The following is a 23,544-nucleotide window of genomic DNA, read 5'->3' as shown; positions in this document are numbered from 1 at the left end:
ACTATTGATTACATATGTAAAAATGGATTTAGCCAAAATTTAGATTCTAGTTTTAGTCAATCCAAACGAATTTACCAGTCAGTTCGTAGAGGTTCATTCAGAAATATTAACCGTTATGTAAATAAAATTTTTTTTGAAACAGTTTTAGTCAATGGTAAGAAATGTCCAAGAAAATATCTAGTTTATTCACAATCTAAGGGTTCAGTTTTTTGTGTTCCTTGCTATTTATTTAATAATACTTCTGCATTTTCAAAAAATGGTTTCTCGGATTGGAAAAGGCCAAAATCAATAGACAAACATGAAAATTCACTTTCACATAAAACATGTGTGGTAAAAATGAAAAATAGATCTTCTGAATTGAACAATGTTAATGAAGTGCTTACATTTCAATTAGAAACAGAAAAAATATATTGGAAAAATGTGCTCACAAGAGTTTGTGCTGTTGTCAAATCGTTATCTAGTCGAGGTTTACCTTTTAGAGGTGACAATGAGAATATTGGTTCGCTGCACAATGGAAATTTTTTGATGTGCCTTGAAATGATCGCAGAATTTGATCCTTTTTTGGCTAATCATTTGGCAAACTATGGTAATCCTGGGAAAGGTTATACTTCTTACTTGTCTCATTCAACATATGAACAATTTATCAAGTTAATGGTGACTAAGGTTCAAAATCAAATAGTTGAAGAAGTCATTAATGCGCAATATTTCTCCATTGTTATAGATTCAACTCCAGATATTGCACATGTTGATCAACTATCTTTTATACTAAGGTATGTTAACAACAAAGGTTTACCTGTAGAAAGATTTTTATGTTTTTTAGAAAATGTTGGACATAAATCTCAGTGCATGGCTGATACTGTGTTTTCTATCTTAAAAAAATATAATATTGATATTGCATATTTGAGTGGTCAATCATATGACAACGCAAAGAATATGTCTGGTATTTACTCGGGTCTCCAGGCTAGAATTAAAGAAGTTTCCCCATTGGCTGACTTTGTACCATGTTCAGCCCATTCCCTCAATTTAGTAGGGTCATGTGCAGCAAGTTGCTGTAAGGAAGCTAATATATTTTTTAATTTTATTCAAAGTATTTATACATTTTTTTCCTCATCAACTCATCGTTGGAACTTACTTAAAGTAAAATCTACATTGAAAAATCTTTCCGAAATAAGATGGTCCGCTCGGGAAGATGCATGTAAAGCTATAAACCAAAATTGGGATAGTGTTATACAAAGTCTATGCGACATATCAGAAAATATAAATGAAAAATCTATCACTCAAAATGAAGCTCGTGGTTTACTTAGATTAATGAACCGTTTTGAAGTTACATTTATGTCTCTATTTTGGGGTGATTTACTTCAACGATTTAATGTGGTTAGTAAACATCTACAATCAGTCAATATTGATGTATGTAAAGTGTGTGATCAATATGAAGCATTGATTAAATATGTTGTAAATCTCCGTTCTGATGAAATGTTTCAACATTATGAAGTACTAGCAATGAAAAAATGTTCTGATAATTGTTACGAAACTATTTACAAACGTAAAAAAAAAAGGACAAAACATCATGATGAAACAGCTAGTATTATTGAAAATGAAATCAATTTAACAGGTAGTTTGGAATTCAAAGTAAACACATATTTAGTGATTTGTGATTCTATAATAAAAGAATTAACAAGTCGAAAGTTAGCTTACGATAATGTCATAACAAAGTATAGTTTTTTTTTAAGACTCACAAAGATAAAACCATCAGAAGTACGTGTTTCAGCTGAACATTTGTACTCAATGTATTCAAAAGATTTGGATGTAACATTTATTAACGAATGTGTTCATTTTCAAAGTTATATTCAAAGTATGAAAAATTTTCCATCAACTATAATTGATATGAGTTCTATGTTAAAAATAGAAGGTTTAGAAGACATTTACCCGTATGTGAGTATTGCTTTTCACATGTTTTTATGTACTCCCTGTTCAAACTGTACCGCTGAACGGTCATTTTCAACTTTACGCCGAATAAAAACATACCTAAGGTCAACAATTTCTAAAGAGAGATTAAACTCACTTGCAATATTAAATATTGAATCAGAAATAACAAAACAAATTAAATATGAAGATATTATAGATCATTTTGCTGATATTCAATCAAGAAAAAAATTGTAAAATAAACAATAAATATTATTATATTACTATATTATTGTATATCATTCATTATTATTTGAATCATGGAAGATTCTAAGTAGATAGTACCTTTGACTTAAGTTATAAATTAGTTACTTATGTTTTTTTTGTATGGTTTACCTACTATTAAAAATATAATATTGGAATGCATAGGTTACCTAACCTAGTTCAAATTGCTAAAAACTAACTGCAAATTAAATTGTCAATGAGAAAGGGAAACATAAAAAAGAATTAATTTTTTTGCCCCCCCCCCGAAAAAAAAAAAATTTAGCCACCACTTCTATGGTATTAAAAAAAATTTGTTGGAAAGGGGCGCCATAAATATTGTGCCCGGGGGCGAAAAATTCCTAAATACGGCCCTGATTATTTGTTTAGATGATTATTATTTACAACATACTTGAAGGCAGTATCTTGAAAATATTTTTTATATGTCACAATAGGTATGAGTGTATGACTATTAATTTGTATTTGTTTAGGTATTGAAAAATGCATTGGTTTGGTTAGACAATTGGGAACCAAATGTTACTAAAAATTTCATATCAGAAGAAAAGTTTTTAACTAAAAACACAGCAGAAGGGCTTAGAATAACTATACAATCTTCAATTGACATAATTAACTACTTACACATGTGTGGATTTGATTATGTACTAACATCTAAAATTAAGCAGGATTGTGTTGAAGTAAGTATTTTACAAAGTAATTACCTATTTGAAATTAGTAAAAATTATTTTATTTTATTTTACAATTACCAGAAATTTTTTGGAATAATAAGGCAAGTGGCAGGACCTAACGATCATCCATTATCTATAGCCGTGGTGTGAACCCCCCTTAAAGGGGACGTCAGAACAATGTTTTTTTCTCTCTCAGTTTCAACCACAACCTAGATATAACCGTGTGGTAAATCCAGTGGCACCAAACTCTCAACATTTTATCCAACCACTCAAATACCCACCTACAACTTACAATCAGCAACTTCCTAGTCATCTAAATTTAAGAAGTGAAGCGATCGCATGAGTTTGCCACCACTGGGAAAATCTATAGCTTTAAATCTATTTTTATACCTTATTAATAGTTAATACATTATACTACAGCACTACACTTTGCGTGAAATCGTCTTTTCTTATTATTTTCGAGTGATTATATTGAGCGAAATCACGTATTATGTTACCATTTTCGCATAATTTATAACGATTTTTAATATTTTTAATTGATAATGAATATTAGAAAGGTACACATCCTTACATATATTTTTTAATATTTACTTTTTAATTTCCAGACGAAGAAGATAATGGGAAAATTAGTACAAAAAAAAAAACAATAATTTTACGTACTATCTTAAAAAGATCACATTCGCCTAATCCTCATCATATCCCTAAATCTGAACAAAAATCTGTTGTTACAGAAAAAGTTAATCTAAAAAAAAAAAACCGTGGCTGCAGATGCTTTAGAAGTAATTAAAATGAATTGTTCATCATCAACACAAATAAGTGTAGAAGTTATTACAACAAAAAATAAAGAACCACTCAAATACATTTCAGCAGAGGCAGAACAGATGCACTCTGCATCAAGCCAAAGAAGAATGATTATTGCAAAGAAATTCCAGTCGGACAAGAAAGAAAAACACGAAGACATTTCTGAGGTATTAAAAAAAATTGCAAATCAAACTGCGAACGAAAGGTCAATCAATTAGATTGTTATGAATATTATTAAAATGTTATTTACCTACTTAGGAATATAGTTTATCAAACAAACTAAATGTATTTTTTGTAGATAGTTACATCAATCTTCATATTCATTATTTACCTTCCAGTATAATGATACTCTACTAAATGATAATTTATCTATATATTTATAATATTCAATTTGTACAATTTATAATTCAAAAAGTGAATATATTTTTTTTCCTTCATTTAATCCATATTATATTATATTATTAATAAGCATCTATAAAATGTACATAATTATACAATTTTTTGCAAAACATTCATAACAGGATTATTTTATTCACTTTGTTATTTACTGACATTTGTCCATATTTTTTACTACTTTTTTTTGGATTACCAGTAATTATTTAGTATTTTTTTTTTTCTGCATAGCTACTATACTTATAAAATATATAACAAAATCACTCATAATTTGACATGGACAAACAGTTTTTTTAAATGTAATATTTGTTTAATATACAACAAAATATCATGACTCATATACAAAATTTCAAGCATATTTACAAACACTAGATACAAATTAATTCAATACATAATACAATACATTCAAATTCAGTACAAGGTAGCATAGTCATCGACCAACAAAGGCTCTTGACTAAGGAATATGCAAAATAATATTTTAACACTTAAAACCCGTGACCTATTGAATACTGTATATTCAATATTAACTATTTATTAATGTTGTGGATATAAGCTAATATTATTATTTTATTTACATTGTAGAATTTAAAATGTTAGGTAGGAATTGTTGTAGTGTTTGTGTTTATTATATAAAAGAAATGCATAGGTTCTGTTTCAATATAAATTATATTGTTGAAATTTATGGGTACATATCTATTCATTTTCTTTTGTTATATTATATGCAATTTATAACCATAACATAAAGTTGTTTAAGTTGCACTTCTAAACTTGATACAATAATTTTTCATTCTAGTTAAAAACACAAATTGTACACTAATAGTTAATACAAATGTAAGGTGTTACTACTGATCAGTATTTTAAATGTATGATAATAATTTAATTTATAATTATAGTATCATTTAATATTCACAGAACAGGAATGTAAAATTTTAAAGAATAAATAACACACACAAATAATAATAATTCAGTCACCTCAAAAAAAAAAAAATAATAATAATTTAATTTAACTGTCTTACAGCATACAAATATTTTATAATTCACTACAATGAAAATAATAACGATTTTTTAACAAATAAAATATAATTAATAAATAATAATAACCACTATACAACCAACATAGCCAAAATAATATAGAATTCAGAGTAATTAATACATTTCATTTCTTCTGAACTTAAACATTTAATTTACGGACTTGAATTTTAAATCATTAGTTTATCAAAATAATAATTTAACACATGATTGCATCAGTGTTGTAAGCATATACAGAGAACAAAAATATAATCAATATATATTAATTTATTTTAACAAGTACTGTACAGTCTTCCAAGGTTTTTTAATAATTATTATTTTGTGTAATATATAATATATATATTAATGTGTTTTTACACATTTTGTGGTTGCCTATTGGGTCTTCGCAAATAAATTATGTAGGAAAGTAATGTAAACAATACGGCTATCAAATATAAATCCCAATTGAAACCCATTGGCTCAGCAACATCATTTGAAAGAACATTAATAAAATTTAGAAATTCCTGCAACATAAAACACATTAATTAGTAACAACAATATAATTGTATTAACATAATATTAGTTATGTTAAATTCTTACAGTGTAATAATCGTTTACCATGTGAAATAGATTAAGTTTAGTTAAGGCTAAAAATACGGGCACTTTTGCGTCTAGACTAGTTTCTGCAGCCATATCGTAACATCGTTTTGCCAAATGGATGTCCTGCAAGAAAATTAAGAAATTATGAATAAAATGCTAACATTTCACAACAAACAACACTGTTTTACTTGTTCCATTCCTAAGCCCATTTCGTGCATGTAACCCAAATTGAACATTGCCTGGGCATTGTGGTGTTGCTCAGACGCTTGACGATAATGATTAGCAGCTAACTCAAAGTCTATTTTGGTTCCAAGACCATAATAATGATAATCTCCCAGTTTCAACTGTGCCGCTGCATACCCTTGAGCAGCTGATCTACTCCAATACATCATTGCACGGACATAGCGTTCTTTTTCAGTTTCCCAAATGTTAACATCTCCTAAATGTCAAAATGATCAAATACAATTCTCTTTTTATTATTAATATAATATATTAAGTGTACATTATATATTTATACATAATGACTAATGAGAATATGATGTATTTTAATAAATTAAGTTTACCTCTATCTAATATGAATCCAGTATTGCTTTGTGCCACCTCATATCCCATTTCAGCCAAGAAAGAATATAAAACAAACGACTCTTCAAATTGATTTTCCTTATAGGAATTGTAAGCGTGCATTAAATATCCACCCCATTTACCACGTTCTGCGACGTTCTTGAACAACTTCAAAAATAAAAAATAAATTTTTAATGATCTTCTATCATTAAATTACAAAATAATAGTAAGTATACCTCTAAAGCAGTCGTGCAGGAACGCAGCACACCAATACCAGATGCATGCATTTGTGCCATATTGAAGTAAGCCAACAGATTACCAGACTTAGATGCCAAACCGAAATTTTTAACGGCCAGTTTATAATCACGTTTTACACCCAATCCCTCTGTAATTAAATAAACATATAAATAGTTTTTTAACAATTACTTTGTGTAGAAAACTTACTGTAGTAGATGATTCCCACATATAAATGTCCTTCAACCCAACCTTGTTCAGCAGCCAGGGTGAACCAATTTAAGGCTTCTGAATAATCCTGAGCTACATTGAGACCATGTAAATACATATAACCAAGACCACTCTGACCAACTGGATTTTTCAATTTTGCTGCTTTATAAAAATATTCAAGAGCTTTTTCATAATCTGGTTTAACATCATCACGCTCTTCCAAAAATATCTATGTACATATAATCTAATGTTATATATGTATTATAGACTAAAATATTGAACACAATATCTTTACCTTTCCAAGAAAACCATATGCAAGAGCATTACCATTCTCGGCCGCTCTTTGAAAATAATAATAAGCAGTTTGTATATCAATTGGTACACCTCTGCCACCTTGTAAATATAACTGACCTAATCCAACCTGTTAAAATCACAATATTAATGTGTTAACGCACATAATTAGGTAGCTATAAATTCTAATAATTGTTTAGTCATAATATAATACTTGTGCTTGGGCATCTCCTTTATTAGCCAACATTTTATAATAGTCTAACAAATCAGAATCTACAATTCCACTATTATAATTTGGATTGTCTAGCTCCTCCATTAATTTTATACGTTGAACAAGCGGTCCACCAGATAAAGATAACTCGTTTGCAACTAAAAGTTATAATGAAAAGCAATTATTTAGAGTATAATAAAAAAGGAAAAAGGGGTTTGGTCAGTTCTCAATTACCATTGTTTGCAACTGCTCTATAGTATTCCAATGACTTTTCACAGCTATATGCCACAGTGGCTCCAGCAAAATATCGGTATCCCAATGCTAATTGGGCCAATACATTACCACCAACTGCAGCCATAACGTAATGTACAAGTGCTTTTGGCTGACTTACAGGAAGGTGTAATCCAACAGCGTACAAGAAACCCATACCCTAAAATTAATAATAAAAGTATTAATAGGTACATTACAGTTAAAAGTTAAAAGTGATAATTACCAAATGAGCATCTGGATTTCCTTTTTTTGATAATTCATTGAATATTTCATACGCTCTAGGGATATCTTGAGTGTACTTCAAGCCAAATAAAAGAGCGAAAGCAAATTTTGCTTTGGCTTCTTCATGGTCTAAAGTTTGAGCTCTGTAGAAGTATTCATAGGCATCTAAATGATCTCCAAGGGTTGATTTTAATTTTTTCAAACCAGCCTGATATAATTGTTCAGCTAAACATATTAGTGTATGTTGATAACTAAGTTGACAGATTAAAGGAATTAAATAAATATTAAATAACCTACCTTCTTCTTCTCTAGATGAACTCGGAAGACTTCTAACTGGTTCCTTCCATTCCGTAACATCTATGCCATCATCAATATCATCATCACTTTTCATATGTTGTATGCTAATGTCATCATTTGACATATCTGCCCAGTAGTTAAACAAACCAACTGTTGGAAATTTAACTAACTGTAAATTATCAGAGGCATCTAAATCTTCTGTTTTTAATTGTTCTTGAGACTGATCAGATGGTTTTTCCTAAAATTATAAATACATTTAGATCAACGACTGCATTATAATGGGATTAATTAGCATTTTTACCTTCGATAAATCAGGAGCATCAACAATTTTCATGGCAGCATTATTGATGAGCTGCAGCATACGGGTGGTAGCATCATCGTGTTCATCTACATCGCTGGTCCTTAGATCATAACTATCTTCCTCATCATCTTTAGAATTGCTCTTCTCTCCGCCAACAACAGAGGCAATCACCAATACGAGAACGAACCATTGTAACAATCGTTCCTTCATTGATGGACCTAGCAACAATACACTAACAAAAACACATAGATTTACTGAATTTTTGAAAAATAATATTAAATTCAGATGCATACCATTTATGTCAAATAAATGTACAAACGACCAAATCCCAGATTGTTGCACCGATACTACAGGTTGTGATTGAAGCAGAACAGTCTAAATGATAAATAATAATAATCTGTGAATGTCGAGAACTAGGTATGATAAAAAAATTGAATTCAAATTCATTACATCACCAATTTGTAAATGCATAAATTATTCACAATTCATATTATCTGTATCATTGATAACATTCACACTGGCTAACACTTGTCTATTATCATTCTAGTACTTTGACGACCAACTAGAAGGGCAAAATGATTATAGAGATTGGCTGGTACTAGGAGAAGGAGATAGTTGATGTCCAGGATTTCCACCCTGGCTAAATCATTTGTTACTCGATAACGTACAAAATGAACTGTCCTGAATGACGACCAGACGTCCTAGGAACGCAATCGCAAAGGTATTTTGTAAAGTTGTGAGTGACAAAATTAATTCAAGAAAAAACCAAACCTATTACCTATTGTTCCATTTCCATGCCTGTTGACTAAATAGTGATTGCCCATTTGCCCTACGTGGACGGGCGCTATAGGATTTGATAACATTGTAATATTTTCGAATAATTTGTATTTATCACCATATCAACTGTCGCAGTGTGACCGCAAACGCAATATCCCTATAAAACAGTGAGTAAAGATTTCAAAACTTAAAAAAAAATTAACTCAATCAATTTTCACCTATATACCTAGGTAACCAACACATTTTGGAAGAAGTTCAAAATGTTGACACTACACTGGTCACAGGTGCATAACAAAATATTTAAATAGGTTATTTACCAATTTATTACTATACATTTTGTCTTTGGGTAAACATTAAAATAGGTATTGTATTTTGAATTATTAATATTTGTTTGTTTTCAAATAAGGTTAATTAAGGTATAACAGCGAAGCTTTAGTATGCAAACAACAAGTGTGATATATTATATGGGTACATTTTCCAAAACAAACGAATAGTACAGAATAACATATTTATTTACATTATAATATAGATATCTGTGGTTTTCTATTGTTATGTCATTATGACTTTACCTTAAGGTATAAACTGTTCCATCGGCTCGGATGACACCCACCGACCTTCGGCCCTTTCTGAACAACGGCACAATCCTTGCGCATACCAACACCCGCAGTCATACGTGATGAGCTATATATTATAATATTTTGTGTTTTCAAATAATAAATATATTCTAAATCAATATTAAACCTTATTTTTCCCCTTCGTTCATCAAATATTTGACAAGTCTATTGTTAAATAAGGGTAAGTTAATATATTAAATGATTAAATCCTTTTATAATAAATATAGGCTAGGTATATATACTGCCCTGCTAAGGATATCTATAATATCAGAAGTTAGTAAACTAGAGTGCTTACGATATATATTAATAATACATCGTATATGAATTAAAATAGATAAATACATATTATATGTATTGCTCTGCAAACACCTTATTTTATAATAATTTCTACTATTACTATTATAAGATGTAACCTATGGCAACCATTTGTAAACAAAAAAATTTTAAAATCTCAAAATCCTTGTTTGAAGGACCTCTTTTGGGCAACTTTTCCAATGCTTTTATCCGTTAAAACCTTATTAGGCCAATCACAAACATTTGAATAAAAGAAAATGACCCAAAATGGTCCAACCATGAGCCATTTTCCAGTGCTCACAAACAAGTATTTAAACATCAAAGCTTCGATAAGAGGACCAACATTTTTCTGCAACAAGTTGAAATTAAAATACTCGTTCTGCAAAAATCAATTTTTAAATTTTTGTGCACGGTAATTTCTTAAGGCAATTTTCTGTTAAGGAATATACTTTTTCAAAAGTAGGTATTTATATGCTTTAAAGTTCCTCTAATGGAAGGATTCTTCGCTTCGTATTTCGTTCTTTATTTTTTATCTTTGTCAATTTGTCATCACATTTGCCTTTTGTTTTCTGTTTATGTGATTATTTAACACAAACATTTAAAATTTAAAAATTATGTATGCTGATTGCTGGCATTCAAAAAAAAAAGAAAACTTAAAAGTTCATAATGATACAAAATAGTAAGGATATAATTTCTTCTGAAACATAGTCTTACAAATTTTGATTGACTTCAAATTATGGAGATATAAATCCAGAAAAATCATTACATTTCGATAGATGATAGAATGAGTGTTAGTATAATACTATAATATTATCCTAATTCTCAGTATACATGGTTAAAAGATTCATCCTTTTTACACTTATATACGTCTTATTGTATCTAAGTTTATACCCGTTATCAACATACTCTGTTGAATAATTTAGTATGATCGTGGTGCAAATATCGATTTTATGATATTGCGTATACGTATCTTGTAAAGTTGTAACTATATTCGGATGTATGCCATTCGAACGTTGACGATCGTTATGCGAGTTTCGAATTCACAGCACCGTCGTGCCTTAATGCCTTAACGTGAATATGTGATACTATTGTGTTATAATTTTTAAGTATTAACTTATAAGTTCTGACTACTCAAATTAATTAGGTACCTACACATTTTCAGCCAAAATCAGTTTGACGTTCATTCTCAAATCATCAACATATCATGAAAAACCAAAAAATTAAAATAGATTTTACTGCCATGCTGTACACTGGGATTATGTACACGGGTCTGGTGATTTCTGGATGGTTACTTATGCGTTTGACGATCGCTTGCTTCAAATTGCCGTCCATATTGAACGCGGCTGCTGCTGCGGCAGAATCCGACAACAAGAAAGAATGGACGTCGACTCTAGGTAACTATAATAATTATTATACACAATTGGTGTGAATATATATTTTATATAATATAAAAATTATAACATATTTATTAAATGAATAAACTATAGACAAGATAATAAAATGTATGTAATAACTAATAAGTATCCTACTGACTAATATCCTATAGGCCAGAGCGGTCCAAGGTCCAACTTTATGTATTGATGCGTTGATAACCAATTTACATAATAATATAAATACTGGGGGCCGCCAAAAGAAAGAAAAATATTCCGAGGAAGAATATTATTGTTATTATTATATAGTTGTCTGTCGATATGATCGGCGCTACTATCTCCCATCTCCGCCGTGTTATTGTTTTTTTTTTACGACACTCTTAACACTTAAAAATTATTATTAAATATATTTACTTCATCTTATTATGTGTATGAGTGGCCAACAAAGAAATTTTGAGGGCCGGATGTTGGGCCATCATTTTATAAGCTATAGCTATATACATATAGGTGATAGCCAATATATAGGTCTATTATATTAATTATTAGTAATATTTAGTACATATCATTAGTTTATATCATTGGCATTTGACTCAATCACCCATGTATTATTCCCTTTAATAATACATTTATTCAAATTCTGATTTTTAGAATTTTTAGGCATACTTAAAAACCATATCATCAAATTCCTGATATTTTATGTCATGCTTAAGGTAGTGTTTCCGAGTTGTTAAAATGTTTATACTAAGAATAATAATTCTTAAAAATGCTTTTTCTAAAATATAAACTACAAAAGTGTATTTGAAAATCCCAAAAATCAGAATTTGAATACATGCATAATTTAAACATAAAATAGTCATATATAGGTGATAAAAAGTCAATAGGTCAATTAGGTACATTAGTATCAATGACATTTGGCGCTACTATCCACACACATGAAATGTATTACAACAATGAATAGATCGTTAAATAGAATTTGTTTATGTTGTAGAAATTCGATGTATAAATAGGCTCATTTTTTTTTTCAAATATAATATTACAGTTATACATTTGATCAGAGACCAAATTGTTTTTAAAAGTAAATAATTACCTAGGTTTTATGAGAATTTATAAACAATATAAGTAGCTAGACATGCAGCTGCATATTAGTTCGATATAACTTATAAAATATAATTATATAATTAAATTCTTAAACAGCAAATATGAACAATGAACATCATGGTAATATTTATTACTTCCTCTATTAATATAATATAATTTTTATTGTTTATTAATCAGTGCATTATTAGATATTATAATATACTATATTATAGACTCTTAAAGTCCTCAACATTTAATAAAACCGTTATTTTAGTGTTAAAGATTTCAGATTTGTATAGTTTCGATATTTTTGGTACTTTTTAAATTATGATCAACAAAATGGAAATAATTAATAATTTAGGACATATAGATATGTAAGAGAAAAGAATTTTCTTAATTCTTAAAACTTTTGGAAATAGCCAGCTGCGGAGTTAGATACAATATTCAACTAGGTGATGTTAGAGCTTAGCACTCCCGCCACTCCCTAATTGTACTAATTTAATTAGATAAGAATGTTTAAATTCTTCCGTAAACATAGATTATAGGTATTTATAGAAATAGGAAAAATATATATTATGTTCTATACTACTATAGGCCTCGGAGCATATTGTAAAAATTGTTGGCTAATATCCTACGTAGCACTATTGTTCTATGGTAGCACTATATAAGCCACAAGGACTAGGCCAAATACTTACCTCAGGTACCTAGGGTCACTAGATAGTACTCATGCCACCTTCTTTATGTGTTAAAATATGCTCTGATAGGCCTATTTTCATTTTGTGATTTACATAACCATATCGCCTACGATTTCGAGTGAAGGAGGAAAAAAGGATCAATGTTCCGTCCAATATTTCGATACCTCGACTCAAGAGACCTGCGACGACTCATGCATACTCCAACAGGTAATGAATTTACTATCAATTATGATACCTTATTGGATTCTGTTACATAATTTCTCGTATATATGTGACATCATTTGTAATTTGTAATGTATTTAAATTTTAATAATTATTATGTTGTGTTATATCGTCGGTAATAATGTGTTATACATACTATTTTTGAGGTAAACTTTATAGACCCGTCACTTGTGGATATCTGATGACAAGTTTTATTTGTATATTGTAATTTTGTTTGTACTAATTTCGAGCCTAGATTACTGTTATTAGGTTATATTAGTGACATACGATATGTTATATTTTAATAACTCGTGGACTAGATGCCAGAAATGATGTGTCATAAAAATATATACTATATCCATTATCCACCGTCCCCAATCATGAAGGTCTGGAAGCGCCTAAGACTTATGAACCCCGGCTGTAATTATGAAAAAAATATATTTTCGAAATGCACATGTACACATTCAATGTGTATACACATGTCTAAAAAAATATATTGTTGCATGGTTCTATTTCATATTTGATACTATTATTATGAAGATTATGATGACTCCAGCTGAGCATAACATTCAGACCTTATGCTAAAAAAAATATTATTGTTAAATTATGTCATACACTCATACGTGGGCATAACACTTTTTTTAAATCTTTAAATTGTAGGAAATATAATGTAATACACAATGTAGTTTGTATATATGTACATAATATAGCATGATTTAAGATAGTTACAATAATACAATCTTAAATCGCGTGTTATAGGAATTTATCGTCTATCGATTATCTGAATTTCTGTTATTTCGGTCTCCAATGGTTTTACAGTTTATTTCTAGCCCGATTGCTTATTATTTTATTATGCTCGACGTTCTCTTGGCGTTATTATTGATATGAGATTCTATCTTCTATAAATAAAGTGAGTAAAAATTTATAAAGTGAAAATATAGAATTGAAGATTAAAGTTGAATTTATGAGGATAACGTTACAAGTTGAAGATGTTAGTAATAAGGGGTTTGAATCTTCAAACTGGATAGCAAAAGAATGGTGTAAAGATAGTGATACATCAATAGAATATAAAGAAAAATGTATTAAACAATACTATATAAAAAGAATGAAACCGAGACTAAGGATGCAGAAAAAATTATATTTTGAATATTTTGTTCTTATTATTGACAGAGTTATTTTTACATTTAAACAATTATGTAACCATGGTTAGGTGCAAACAGATCATTTTGTATTTTGTTATAATATACGTAAGATTGAATCAGTTGATGATAAAGAATTGTAGCAGAAACATAGTATGGTTAAATGGTTTGTGTAAATGTTACCAACAGATAAGAATAGTCAGGATATATAAGATAGTATTGATTTGTTTCTAAAAATATTTTGTTTAACACTTAACGAAAAAAACTTCTTTAGGATGTCTCGATATTTTGAAAACGACATGTACCAAATAAGTAATGAATTTTCCAATATTTTCATTGTTTTAAGAATTATGTTTATAATTTACAAGGTCAATAACTACTGCGTCAGAGCTGAAAAAAGTTTTTTGAAACTGAGGAACATAAACAATTTTTTGTGGACTATAATAATAATAATAATTCAAGAAAGACCTTCCTACCCGTGGACGGATCGGGATTTCAGACCGGCTCGGGAAAACTAATATTTATAGCGACCCACCCACGACTGTAGGTGGAGGATTACTATAGACATAAAACAATAATGAAGGCACTTAGGCACTAGGCATAATATTACGTTAGGCCAAATTTAACTGTATTTATCATATTTCTCAACAATTAAAATATATTTCCTCTTTACTTGAACTACTATTAAAATATTTAACAATTTAAAAAATGCGTTACTCCTAATACTTACTTTTTCTTAAACAAATTTAAATACTAGCCCTAAATGTAAAATAATCATTGTATTATATTAGAGTGTTGTTTAATATTAAGATATTTGTTGTCTTGCACTTGATAACAATTATTGCACAACATTCACAACAACAATAACAGTTATTTATTACTTAATTATTGAGTGTCTGTTATACTAATTTATTATAATATGATATCTATAGAAATAAACGGTCCCAAACTACTATAACTTTATGGCGGAGTACAGCTGAGCGGCTACAGCCTTATAACTCATAAGTATGGGGCTCATCGGGAATTTCCCTACTCCCTGGTTGTCCAATTAGTCCCCTTTCCCACCTCTCTATAATATCCATCATATGTATACGAAAAGTCAAAAAATGATTCTAAGAAAAGACGATCTGTCAGCCAATGATATAAGGTTTAGGGGCTAAGTATATTTTATAATATAATTGTGATTTAAGTAATTTATTTCACTATTAGGCATTAGTATTTCAGTGGGTCAATAATTTTTTCCGAAAAAAATTAATTTGAAAGCCATTGCGTGTACATAAAATACAATACAAAACTTTAAAAGATGTAATAAGTACCATCGTATAATCTCTAAATAAAATGATAATAGATACGCCATGAATTATAATGTTCACTGAATGTTTATATTAGCATTTTCTATACAGCATACAATTTAATTAATCTTTTTAACGTATGACTACACCTATGCGCTTATACATAGGTACACGATGACTAAAGTTCGGATTTTAATGCAAATTATTTTTTTCCCTAAGCTCAAAAACAAGGTTTTCTAAGCACAATATTCGTTTCCTGTAATCGAAGAAATTAAAAATACAACTTTTATTTTGCATTTAACTAATTTTTTATTTTTAGGGCATTTTTTCGTATTTTTAAGGAATTTTCTATATACTATTTATAAATGTGTAAATTTAGATCAAATTATCTCCCCAACCTGTACATTACGGTTAATGATGGATAAGAATAGTCCAGGGAACGGTTAATTATGAACTGCAAAGAATTGTACAAGTTATAGTTGAATCTTTTCGTTATCAAACAATAGTCAACTTGTTACTTATAAGACGACGAGAGTAATTTCGAAAATCACACGATTCATATGACTTGATTAACTGCGGTCTGCTATAAATATCAAGTTATGATTGTGTTTTGAGCTGTATACTATACATTTATACTGTACAAGTACAACATAATATGTACACACGTTTAGTATTGCGTAGATACCTATGTGAAATAATACAATTTTTCATTTTTTTTAGAACATATATATGAATAGTCGTATTTTTAGTCCACAAATTAATAATTATAAACTAGTAATTTATTAGGAAATTGTTTTTTAGAGCATTAAATCAGAACCATAAGTGAGTGTAATGATGGTATTCTATATATACATTCCATAGTGTATAGATATATCATACATTTATACCAATAAATAATAATAGTGTTTTCATAAGTCTAGTAAATTACTAGTGGTAATTAAAAAATAAGCAATGGTAGTTTTAAGCTATATCCAAAAAATATGTTCTCTATCTACCTACAATTAGTTGGTAAGCGTGTAGGTAATCTATATACGAAACTTCAGCCTTTAGATCACACCATTCCCACCATCTAGCAAACTATAGGTACTATAGTAAAAACTGAAAAAAAATTTTAACAGATAAACTAAAATTATATTTAATTTAAAAAGGAACTCACAATTATGAATTTAAATAGTTAGGTGAACTTCAAATCTTTGTTATTGTGCTTAGAATCTTAAAAGTACGATTTCGATATTGACATTTACAACGTAAAATCATATTTTGGGACTTAATATCTCTAAAAAACTAACGGAAGGTACTGCAATAATGGTTGCAATTGAACATGTTCATTGTTAATCTAATATTTTAGGAGTTTTTCAAGGGTTATATTGAATACCTACATTCATAAAAATCAAGTCATTCAGTCGTCAATTATCGTAAATAATTCAATTTTTGGAACTTGAAGCACTATGAATCATTAAAATAACTGCTTATATTATAAAATTCCCATAATATCGAATTTAATGCATCCATAAAAATAGGTAGGTTTAAAAAAATTAATTTTAAAGTTTTTAAATGTGCATTGTCTGTAATTCGACACCATATTAATTGTACACTTTACAGTTATGCTTTACCACATCCGATACTCAAACACGCAAGTCCCAAACCATGATAATAGGTGTATCGTATATTCGTACATCGTGTATATCCCGTGTGTATAAAAACTAAATGTATAAACGCGGGCCCCTGGCCCCTAGAGTAATAATAATATTGTTATTATCATTATTATTATTATTATTGTTTATGGCGGTAGGACCGAGGGGGGCCGAAGCGCCATCTTACGGTACAAATCTCAGCGTCCCGGTCGTCCGCGCTCGCGGCCCGTCGGTCGTCGTCGGCGTCGCTCGCCGCCGCCACCGCCACCGCATTATTATTCGTTACAAAACCCAACACACTCGTGTCGTCTCGTATAAACAAACAACTGCCGCCGCAGCCTGTCTCACTGGCCACTCGCAAAGTCGCAATTGTACGTCCGCGTTTAGCATAGACACGTACGCCATCCGTACTCAGTCGCACGTTACAGTTATTGTTTTTCAAACATCAACGAGTTCATCACCGGACCGCTTCCCGGTCATAGACGATCAACCGTAAATAATTGTGTTCGAGGTGCGTCTGACGAAGAGCGCCGCCAGAACTTGGACGACGATCACCACATCGTAACACAACCACCGTCGCCGTCACACAGTCACCATTACCGCCGCGATGTCCGAAGTGGCCGCCGAGAACAACGTACCCGTTCAGGTAACGTCAATCGCGTATGGAACGGTGAGCGAACGCGCGGGCGCGTGTTCCTTCCGCCAGTAATTTTTTGCCGCCAAACCGCTCGCGCGCGCGCGCCATTATTACCCGACTTTTTCGCGCGTCCCGATGGGACGCGCGAAAATGCCAACAACCCCCTGCCCCCCCGCTTGCGCACCCCTGCGGGTCTAGCCTTACGCCGCCGCCGCCGCCACCGTCCGATAAAAACCGTTTGCCTCACCCCTCCCACCCCCTTCACCATCACCGCCGACAGCCGTTCGTGATTTCGCCGCCATTATCGTCGGCGGGGTGCGAAAACCTGTCCTGTGGCTCGCGTGATTCTAGTCAGGCCGCCGGCAACACGATCGTCTGATGGCGTGCCCGACAATCGTTGTCTGCGAATATCATTTACCGTCCTCCGCGATCGCGCCACAGACGACGGCGGCGCGATCTTGTTTGCGCGCGAGCGCTTACGCACGCGCATGTCAGGTCGCCGCCGTTAGATCCGTTCACCTCGACTCTGCCGCCGCCGCCGCCGTCTTTTTCTCTGGGTAATAAAAAACGCGCGCGTCGGTTCCGACCGGCCGCCCATGGTGTTGGGCGACTGGCAAGAGGAGCAAGAAGTAACAATACGTTACCCGATTATTATTGTATGCGGTGTACCACTGTGCTTCCGCCGGCAGTACGGCTCGTTCGCGCCCATTTTTTTACACGGGTCCCGCCAAAAACGTGGTGTCGCACGTTACTACGTTAGCATTATCTACGTCGGTCGGGCATTTTTGGTTTCGTTTTGAATATGTCTGTCTCGACTAGGGTGTGTTATGAGTGTTATGACTATAAGGCACGCTCTCCGAGTTTTGAACTACCCCTCCGGAATTGTGTGCTCCAACATTATTTCGATAACCTTTCGAGTGCCTAATGCCTGTTGAATCTCAACACAATATTATGGTCGAGTGTTAATTAACATAACTTGAAGATATTATTCAATCAAACCACTATAGATTGTTTGTTTTTTTATAGGTTTATATTCAAATATAAAAGAAATGGTAACTTAAAATCTTAAAACTTAATCAATATACCAGTAGATACTTTTTTTAAATATTTAAGTGTTACGGAAAAAAATTATCATTTTATTTTAACGACGGAAATGTAATACGTTTTTAGTGAATGGTTTACTGTGTCTCTATATTTAACATGATTTATAAGTCATGTTCAGTAAGTTAATAGTTTGTATCTACTCATGCAATTTTAAAAATTTAACATCAACTATGTTCACTTAATCATAAGTAAAATGTGTGTAGTATTAAATTGGGTTGTGACAATTGGTATTGAACACATTTTATGCATTACTGAAATTATACTGAAATTGTGATGGTTATATTTTAATAGAACACAGTACCTGATACTTAATTTTGTAATAATTATACTAGGTACATTCCTCCTACCACATCGAGACAATTGTGAAAGCATAATTTGCTAACAGTACTTCATAATTAAAGTCTATTTATTTATTTATTTATAATAGTAAACGGGATAGGCCCTTGACATTTATATAAAATTAATAATTAACAATAATATAATACACTATAACATACATAATATTAACAATAATAATGTAGTACAAAATAATTACACACAATAAGATGATTAGATGTTATAGGATCCATCATTAGCTAGTGCCATCATACGCAAAATGGGTTCATTATATAAGTAATTTGTCGCACAGAACGGGACCCGGAAAGGAGAAAATTTGCGCAGATTAGCGCCGGGAACATTAAAATTAACCCTCCCTAACATATCTGGAGCGTCAACTTCCCCACTCAAAAGTTTCGATAAGAACACCAAATTAGCATCTATTATTAGGATAGAATATAATTGTTAATTTAAACATGTTATTTTTTTTCAATTTAGGAAGGTGAGAAGCGTGGTCGAAAAAGAAATACAGGAAGTCGTTCAAATGCAACTAGTGCAACTTATGCGGAAGCTGAACTGATAACCAAGGTTTAAAGAATGCATTATCTTAGCTAAATTTATTAAATTAAACTTTTTTATCAGTTGCATAATTTAAGAGTATAATTCATTATTACATTTGAATTCATTTTATTTAGGGATTGATCAATACTGATGATGTTGATGGAAGGAGAACGACCAGATCCTCTACACGAGGTTCAACTGCAGCTTCAAAGTTGAAAAGTGAACCTCCAGCTAAAAAAGAGAAAAAAGTACCAGCTGTTAAAGGTAATTGTTGATTAAAAACATGGCGTTAGCCATCAATTTTTATTTAATTAACAGATAGCATATAATTTTCAAAACATAATTTTCCTTAAGGCAAACGTGGAAGGCCAAAGGCAGTCTCAAAAGAAGAAAGTGAAGAAGTTGTATCAGCTGAAGAAAACGGTATTGCTGATAATGATGTTGACTCGAAAGCTGACAAGGGTGGAAGTTCCACAGAAGAAGAAGTGGATTCAAAAACTGAAGATAAAATTGAGAATGGAAATTCATCTGCTGAAGAAGAGAAGAAAGTTGAAGAGGTAAATTACTTTATATATGATTGACATATTTAACTAATTGATAAATATTTAATAAATCGTTAAACTTACTTACAGAAAAAGGAATCAACCGTTGAATCTGATAAGCCTGCAGTAACAGAGGAAAAAAAAGAGTCTTCAAGCCCGTAAAATACGAATCAAAATGCTAAAATACTTTAGTGTTTAAAATGTTTAGTGTTAAGCAAGATATTTAATACTTAAATTTATTCTGATAGTTATTATCATGATTTTGGTACAAGTTTATTTTAATTTAGTAACTACACATTTTTTTTATAACTAGCCTATCCTGATGATAGGCTTTGATTTAATTCTGGACAATTGAATGAATTTCTCATCCCATGTAATAAAAATAGTTCGCAAACACTTTTCACATAAAAAAATAAAAAATGCATACTGATGATTATGTTACCATTATGTGTATTGTCATTATTGGCAAACTTCCTATCAAAGTTATTTTGTATTGGATTTAATCTGTCCGATTAATATAAATAATTTGTAATTCACAATAATATTTACTTATATCTTTGTATGTAACAAAAAAAATTTATTTCAAATAAAATAGATAATTTTGTTTAATATAATGTTGACTTTAAACATATAAATATATATGATTATTTATTTCAAAGGAAATTCAAATTTATATTTTTATGTTTTTGTGAAAAGAAATGTAATTAAGTTGTGCGGATGAAAAAAATTCTAAATATTTTGCATGCGTTCAATAAAAAAATTAAAAATATCTATTTATATATTACAATATACTTAATACATAATAATAGTACTTTTAAGTCATTTGTAGAGAAGCAATCAAATTGGTCGTATGTTTTTCAGGTCAGTTCAAATTGTTCTGTAGACATTACATATTATGAAGATTCCTAATTAGGTATATATGAAATATATATTTTATAGGTATTAATATGATCAATTAAGTGGCATGATTTATTAAAAGAAAATTGTTAAATGCCGTCTACTATCATAAATAGAATAATTAATTTTTTAAAACTACTGTTCTCACTACGTTTACACTTCTATACATTTCTTTTTATAGCGTTAAAAACGATATATATATATACATATAATGTATTGTTTTACTACATATATTTATATTTATTTTAATATATATAATCTGCATATATAGGATGTAAATTACTATTGTGAATAAGATATTATTATTTTAATATAAATATACTATTAAGTACACTAATGTATTTTTACGGCACAACACAGCAATATTAAATTGAAAATATTGTATAAAAGTTGTCATTTTTTATTTTACCTATGCATATATTATATTATATAATTTTGATTTTATTTTTCAAATTGTTTTTTTCTAAACGAAAATAAGTGATTGCGTTCAATTAGTATTTGTAATTTTTTTGTGGTATGATTTTTTTTGTTTTTAATTTTTTTATAACCAGAGCCAAATATGTCTTCAGATGTTAATATATGCACGGGAACTTCTAGTAAAACTTTTTCTGTACTTTAGTCAATAATCTAATTGAAGTAAATAATTTTTATTTTATAGCAATTTTTTCAGCACTCATTTATGTTGGCTGTTTGGCTTTAGTTCCAATTACTTTTCTTGTTAAGGTTTGATTCTAGGAATTAAATGTAATATATATAATAATATATTCATATATAAATATATGATAAATACAATTTTAAGAATAAAACTAAAATTTTTAATTATACAGTTATGTCTTATGTATCATCATTCATTAAAAGTTCTGAAGTTGTTTTGAGTGGTCATGCATACATATTTTAATGTTAAATCCAGGGTCAATCAGACAAAGTTGCCTTAAAGACTTCAGAGGATATTTATTTGGGAACAAATGAGGTTTAGTACTTACTACCTCTACCTTAGCACATTTTGTTTTCAAAATGGGTATGTATGCGATCTAAATAGTTGGAGATGTTTGTAAAACTGTTAACCATTTAGATTGTGAGTGGAACGAATAATAATATTAAAACTTCTAGGTATTTCAGTGACAGTGAAAATTTTTAACTTACAAAAAATAACTATCTATAAATTGCAAGTATGATTTAGGTAAATACACCGGGATGGTTACAATTTGTTTCATCATCATTTAAAAAAATGTATAATTGTTTGGTTTAATTTCCTGTTTTCCTAAGTGGCTGTGTGTAAGACTGGGAATGTCACCCTGCTGTATAGGTGTCATCTTAGAACAGACTATCGATAACAGATCAAATATGTGGAATTTGACTATAAATTTCGAATAGGTAGTTCATTACTACTGTATTCTGAAAATTAATCCTCTACGTCTACACTGTAAATATTAAGTAATAATTATTCTAAACAAGTGAATATCTACATCTACTGTACTCCTAATTGTAAACCATAAACAATCTATTCTTTGCTTTGATTAACACTAATAGTATTTTGGAATTCATGATATGATATTTTGTACCTTTTTTTGTTATAATTTAAACATTTTTCATAGACTCACGCCTCGTCTCCTTATGGATTTTTCGTTCTGTTCAGATATTCCTGTACTTTATACCTATATAAATCGGATACATTCATTCATTCATAACTACTCAATTTGCCGAGAGAATGTAGCTACTTCGTTCATACGACTGGATCCGAGGAGTGGATTTGGGTGCTCTCGGCAGGTACGACGCACGTTATGGATTGCCATTTTAACCACTTTCTCTCGCAAACTGAGCATACATATTTATTAGTTATTAGTTTATTACGATCAATTAAATTGTAATAATTAGGTATTTTTGATAATATTCAACACTGCAGTTGCAGTAATGTACCTATTTTGCCTATTCAATACGCCAGTTAACATATCATATTTGCACGAATTTACACCTAATAAATTTATATAGCCTTTATCAGTATTTACTACGTTGTCAAGCCTTAAGCGTAGTCTATATAACCAAGTTGATAGGTAGATATTACATATTTTACAATAATATATTTTTAATTATAATATAATAATAAACCATACTTAAATTTAATTTAAATTGGTAGTTAAACAAGACTC

The 23,544-nt window shown here is 30.3% G+C and overlaps 3 protein-coding genes across 5 annotated transcripts; 2 read left to right on the top strand and 1 right to left on the bottom strand.

Moving 5' to 3' along the window:
- The first annotated feature begins 10 nt into the window (after positions 1–10).
- LOC111033063 (zinc finger MYM-type protein 1-like) lies at positions 11–3,605 on the top strand. Its single transcript, XM_022313644.1, has 3 exons — positions 11–1,932; positions 2,655–2,858; positions 2,931–3,605. The coding sequence occupies exons 1-3, from the start codon at positions 337–339 to the stop codon at positions 2,997–2,999; spliced, it is 1,869 nt and encodes a 622-aa protein (XP_022169336.1). The 5' UTR covers positions 11–336; the 3' UTR covers positions 3,000–3,605.
- Positions 3,606–5,187: 1,582 nt separating this feature from the next.
- LOC111033056 (protein sel-1 homolog 1) lies at positions 5,188–9,094 on the bottom strand. 3 transcript variants are annotated; one of them, XM_022313632.1, is made up of 15 exons: positions 9,027–9,094; positions 8,699–8,949; positions 8,542–8,623; positions 8,249–8,480; positions 7,948–8,185; positions 7,652–7,875; positions 7,393–7,588; positions 7,162–7,316; positions 6,952–7,077; positions 6,657–6,885; positions 6,449–6,597; positions 6,215–6,380; positions 5,840–6,090; positions 5,652–5,774; positions 5,426–5,575 (listed from the first exon to the last, which is right to left on the bottom strand). In XM_022313632.1, the coding sequence occupies exons 4-15, from the start codon at positions 8,456–8,458 to the stop codon at positions 5,426–5,428; spliced, it is 2,217 nt and encodes a 738-aa protein (XP_022169324.1). In that variant the 5' UTR covers positions 8,459–8,480; positions 8,542–8,623; positions 8,699–8,949; positions 9,027–9,094. The 3 variants fall into 3 exon arrangements, with proteins under 3 accessions (XP_022169325.1, XP_022169323.1, XP_022169324.1); XM_022313633.1 differs by lacking the exon at positions 9,027–9,094 and having other exon boundaries at positions 5,188–5,575; positions 5,670–5,774; positions 8,699–9,025; XM_022313631.1 differs by lacking the exon at positions 9,027–9,094 and having other exon boundaries at positions 5,188–5,575; positions 8,699–9,024.
- An 8,531-nt stretch (positions 9,095–17,625) lies between these two features.
- On the top strand, positions 17,626–21,999 carry LOC111033053 (nucleolin 2-like). The gene is made up of 5 exons (XM_022313625.1): positions 17,626–17,987; positions 19,896–19,985; positions 20,093–20,222; positions 20,313–20,515; positions 20,591–21,999. Exons 1-5 carry the CDS (start codon positions 17,949–17,951, stop codon positions 20,660–20,662), a joined length of 534 nt encoding a protein of 177 aa, XP_022169317.1. The 5' UTR covers positions 17,626–17,948; the 3' UTR covers positions 20,663–21,999.
- Positions 22,000–23,544: the final 1,545 nt, after the last annotated feature.

Source organism: Myzus persicae, unplaced genomic scaffold, assembly GCF_001856785.1.
Source record: "Myzus persicae strain clone G006 unplaced genomic scaffold, MPER_G0061.0, whole genome shotgun sequence".
Lineage (NCBI taxonomy): Eukaryota > Metazoa > Arthropoda > Insecta > Hemiptera > Aphididae > Myzus > Myzus persicae.
This window is presented reverse-complemented; position numbering and strand designations above follow the sequence as displayed.